At 54.8% G+C, this 4,217-nt stretch overlaps 1 protein-coding gene across 1 annotated transcript; it reads right to left on the bottom strand.

The window, feature by feature from the left end:
• Window positions 1–271: 271 nt before the first annotated feature.
• Window positions 272–1,228, bottom strand: LOC129079089 (olfactory receptor 2B11). The gene has a single exon (XM_054584059.1). It carries the CDS (start codon window positions 1,226–1,228, stop codon window positions 272–274), a length of 957 nt encoding a protein of 318 aa, XP_054440034.1.
• Between the last annotated feature and the right edge of the window lie 2,989 nt (window positions 1,229–4,217).

The raw sequence follows: 4,217 nt of genomic DNA, 5'->3' as shown, positions 1-4,217 counted from the left end.
CCATCTTGTTTCTCCTCTTCTGAATGTCAATTCTCTTTTAACAATTTCTAAAAACATGTGGTCTCTTAGAATTGAAGACTGTGGGTATAGATAGAACATAGGCACTGTGACTGCACAGGAGACGATGCTTTGGACAGGGGATTAGGGAAAATTCTGAAACCTCTAAAACAACTTACACTGTTTCCTTATTGGCCCCTTAAGTGAGAGGTTCTCTGAGCACCCATTCCACCTGCTGGGTCTGTGGCCGTGGAGTGGGCCCCAGCTCAGGTCTTTATCTTCTGCAGAGCCACCACAGCCTCACCAGCAGTTTTCTAAGAGCTCCCTTCACATCCTTGTTCCTCAGGGTGTAGATGAAGGGATTGAGGGTGGGGGTGATGATGGAGTAGAAGAGGGAGATAAATTTGCCCTGCTCTTGCGAGTAGCTGGCCGGGGGCTGCAGGTACATGTAGATGGCAGGAAGGTAGAAGAGGGAGACCACCGCCAGGTGGGAGGAGCAGGTCCCAAAGGCCTTGTGCCGAGCCTTGGAGGACTGGATTCGGAGCACTGCCCGGGCGATGAAGCCGTAGGAGAGCAGGATGAGCACGAGAGGGACCAGCACAAAGAGGGCCACCAGCACGGCCAGCGTGGCATCATTCACGGCGGTGTCAGCACAGGACAACTTGATCATAGCTGGCACTTCACAAAAGAAGTTGTCTAGCACCTGCCGCCCACAGAAGGGCAACTGCACTGTCAAGACTACCTGAACTAGGGAGTTGCCAAAGCCGCTTAGCCAGGCCACGGCCACAAGCTGCTGACAGAGAGGACGGTGCATGATGAGGGCATAGCGCAGGGGCTCGCAGATGGCCACAATTCGGTCCAGGGCCATGGCAGCCAGCACGATGCACTCGGTGCACCCCAGCCAGTGGAATACTGCATACTGCACCGTGCAGCCCCCGTAGCTGATGGTCTTCCTGGAGCTGCCCAGGTTGACCAACATCTGGGGGACTGTGGTGGTGGTAAAGCAGAGGTCTAGGAAGGAGAGGTGTCTGAGGAAGAGGTACATGGGGCTGTGGAGGTGGGGGTCCAGCTGGGACACCAGGATGATGGCAATGTTCCCCAACATGGCAAGAATATACAACACCAAGAGGACCACGAAGAGAGGGAGTTCCAGCCATGGCCTGCCAGAAACACCCAGGAGGATGAAATCCCTCGGAGGGCCCCCCAGGAAGCTCTGGTTGTCAGCTCTCATGGTGAGGCATTTTCCGGCACCTGTGAGGAATCAAAGTTGGAAGGAATGAAACCCTAGAAAGGAACTGCCTTCCTCAGCCTGTGCCTGTGCTTCCCCACACAGGTTCCACCTGACTTTCCTCTGGGAGACAATGAGATGAGGGGTCAGAATGAGGGACAGGACATGCTCTCCCTCCTATTCTGTGACCCTGACTACACCTTTTAATCTGTCTGAACTTCATATTTGCACCTGGAACAAGGTCAGAGAACACCTGCTTCAGCTCCAGATGATACAGGGAAATGACCTTCGTGAAAGCATAGTGTGTGGACAATTCTGATTTGGTCAAAGTCTGCCATAGCTCCATTGCCTGTAGAATGTTTATCTCTACACACACATTGACAAGGAACTTACCAGTTTCTTAGGCTCTCGTTTTGCATTTTGGAGGTGGAGGTAGGAGGGAGGTGAAAGGTGGCATGAAGCAAGCACAGGGGCTCTGTAAGCAAATGGGGGGTCCTCACTATGACACACCCTGGCCCTCTGCGCCGCGCTGGTCGCTCCCTCCATGATCCTCACACACAGACAGCACTGTCCCTCACTGTGGCAACAAGGAGAGCACAGTCTGACATCCTCTGGGTCCTCGGGTGGACGAGCTCAATCACTCCTGCCCCTGACTTGATCACGGTACCTGGTATGACCCCATAGGAGAGGTTTCGAGCACAGGGTGAAAGGTGTGCTCGAGATAAGAGGAAAAATAAAAGTTGCAGAGATAAGAGGAAAGATAAAAAGGGTGAAGGGACTAAAAAGTTAGAAGGGTAGACATAGGCCACACTTGATAAATACAAATTATTAGGTGCTCACCATGAGCTAGGTACCGCTATAACACCTCCATATGGCATCTGATTTAGTCCTTTCACGACTCAGTGACTTCTGTATCTTTTACCCAGTTTTAGTGAGATCAGAGTGGTGTGGGGACAATAGCTGGTCTCCCTTAGATCATTCACCCAGCAGCAGGCAGCAAAGCCAAGACTGAAAGCTAAGGTGTGGCTCTTCACCATCATTCCCTCCAGCAGCTTGCTTTTTAAAAAGCAGTTGGTGAATAGCATCAGTGCAAATGCCTGAGGCAGAGAGAAGGCCTGAGAGAGGAGAGTTATGTCACCAGAAGGAAAGGGGTGCGGGAAGTGAGGGGAGATGATTTTTGTAATTTCCAGTGCAGTGCACCAGGCACGTGTGGGTGTGCGTGCCCCTCACACACCTGCCCGCCACCATCCAGCCATTCCTGCAGGGAGCTCCGCTTCAGACCCAGCCTCCGCACCCCCTTAACCCTCTTCTGTCTTCCTACTCCCTAACTGGAGGAGCTCCCCAAGGCGCTGCCTCGCTTTTCTGGGTGAACACAATCCTTCCTGAGTCAGCCCTTTCTAGAATCCTTCCAGGGCTGTCTCTCCGGCTGCCCGCTCCTCACTGATGTCCAGCCCTCACCCTGTTGTTGTTAGCAGTGCGGGGGGCGGGGGGTAGGGGGTGGCATTCCATATGGAACTGTCAGCCATTCCTTGGGCCTCCTGCCCCCTTACCCCCGCCAGCCCCTTCTGCTTAATCTCTGCTGTCTCTGCATCGGTCACCCTGACTGAAAGCAGCCAGGTGATTTCTAACAACGTCCTGCTCCTCCCTCACCGCATTTCATCAGTGGCCGTGGCCTAGGCACAGCTGTGCACACCCTCACCCCCGCCGGCCTGGGCAGACAGCGCCGTCTGGACCCCTTGGCGCCCGCTGTCTCGCTGCAGGAGTCCCTTCCCTGTCCCAGCTGACACTCACCTTCACAGCACAGTCGCCTTTCCGAGTCAGGCTGTTGTTGGGTCTGCCAGGTGCCTAACACAGAAGAGGCCGTCTCCATCAACAGTCATGTGGTGAGAGTACGGGCTGCATTCTTTCCACGTGGGTCCCTGGCAGTCTCTTCTGACACCATCACACCCATGGGCCATTTTCATGACCGTCCTTACAACAGCCTGCTGGCAGGCCAGGCTGTGAACATACGGATGGACCTGTGATGTATATTGTTCTCTGTGTCACTCAGAATGCTTGGGACACATGCAGACATGTCATCCTATTGCCTGACACTTGACAGAGCATGTCATTTGCTCCAACAAACGAGAGAGGACTCTGGAAACGTGTAAGCTCATGGGGAGGGAAAACGATGGGGAGGCCATGGGCTTCGATTGCTCATTAGCCCCGAAGGCCTCGCCCTTCAACCTAAAATTCAGCCTGAACCCACCGCCCAGATGACAGGGGCAGGACCCATTAACTGCTGAGGCCACAGCTGCGGCTGGCTGCGGGAGGCAGGGTCCGGGGGACAAGGCTTACAGTGACAACGCTTTCCTTCACAGCTATCAGCAGGGGCTCTTCCGCCACAAAAAGAAACCAGTGCCTTTCTCCTGAGTAGCGTGTCTCTCCCATCCAGAGGACGAGCTGATTCTTGGATGGAAGTTCTGATCAGACTGAAACCAAGGAATAGGCTGGCACCCTAAGGGTCTGCAGGTACCATGTGCACTCTGCCCCTGCTCGCTGCCATCTGCTCTCACTCACCCGGTACTGCTGGGCCCACCGCGTCCCGTTGTGGGGAGTGTCCCTTCCTGCCCAGGGCACCTGGGCTCTCCTTGCAGCTTCCTCGGCACCCTGGCTGATTCCCCAGCGTGGACCATCCCCTGGGGTCTCCACGTCAAAGGTTTGAGGAGCACTGATAACCGTGTCTTCATGAGGGGCTGGGGCATAATTTTTAAAAAGGCTTTAATTTCAGACATTAAGCAACATTTCCCTAACAAACGGTGGGAGGGCAATGAGCCAGCACTGGAGCGCCCTCTGTCGGCCGTGCACCCTGGTGGAACACAGGCCGACTGAGACTTCAGAAGGGTTGGGGACGTCCTCCTCCTCCAGGTCAGTGCTGGGGCATGACTCCAGGGGCTGAGCCACGGCTGCCCCACTGCCGGTTCCCACAAAGCTGACATTACCTCCTTGCAGG

Source organism: Pteronotus mesoamericanus, unplaced genomic scaffold, assembly GCF_021234165.1.
Source record: "Pteronotus mesoamericanus isolate MK-2021 breed Mesoamerican mustached bat unplaced genomic scaffold, CSHL_Meso_final contig_752, whole genome shotgun sequence".
Classification (NCBI taxonomy): domain Eukaryota; kingdom Metazoa; phylum Chordata; class Mammalia; order Chiroptera; family Mormoopidae; genus Pteronotus; species Pteronotus mesoamericanus.
The sequence above is the reverse complement of the archived record's forward strand: the minus strand, read 5'-3'. Positions and strand labels throughout refer to the sequence as shown.

Bases quoted from the DNA above. Each gene is read 5' to 3' on its own strand.
- LOC129079089 (XM_054584059.1), bottom strand. From the start codon at position 1,228: ATGAGAGCTGACAACCAGAGCTTCCTGGGGGGCCCTCCGAGGGATTTC.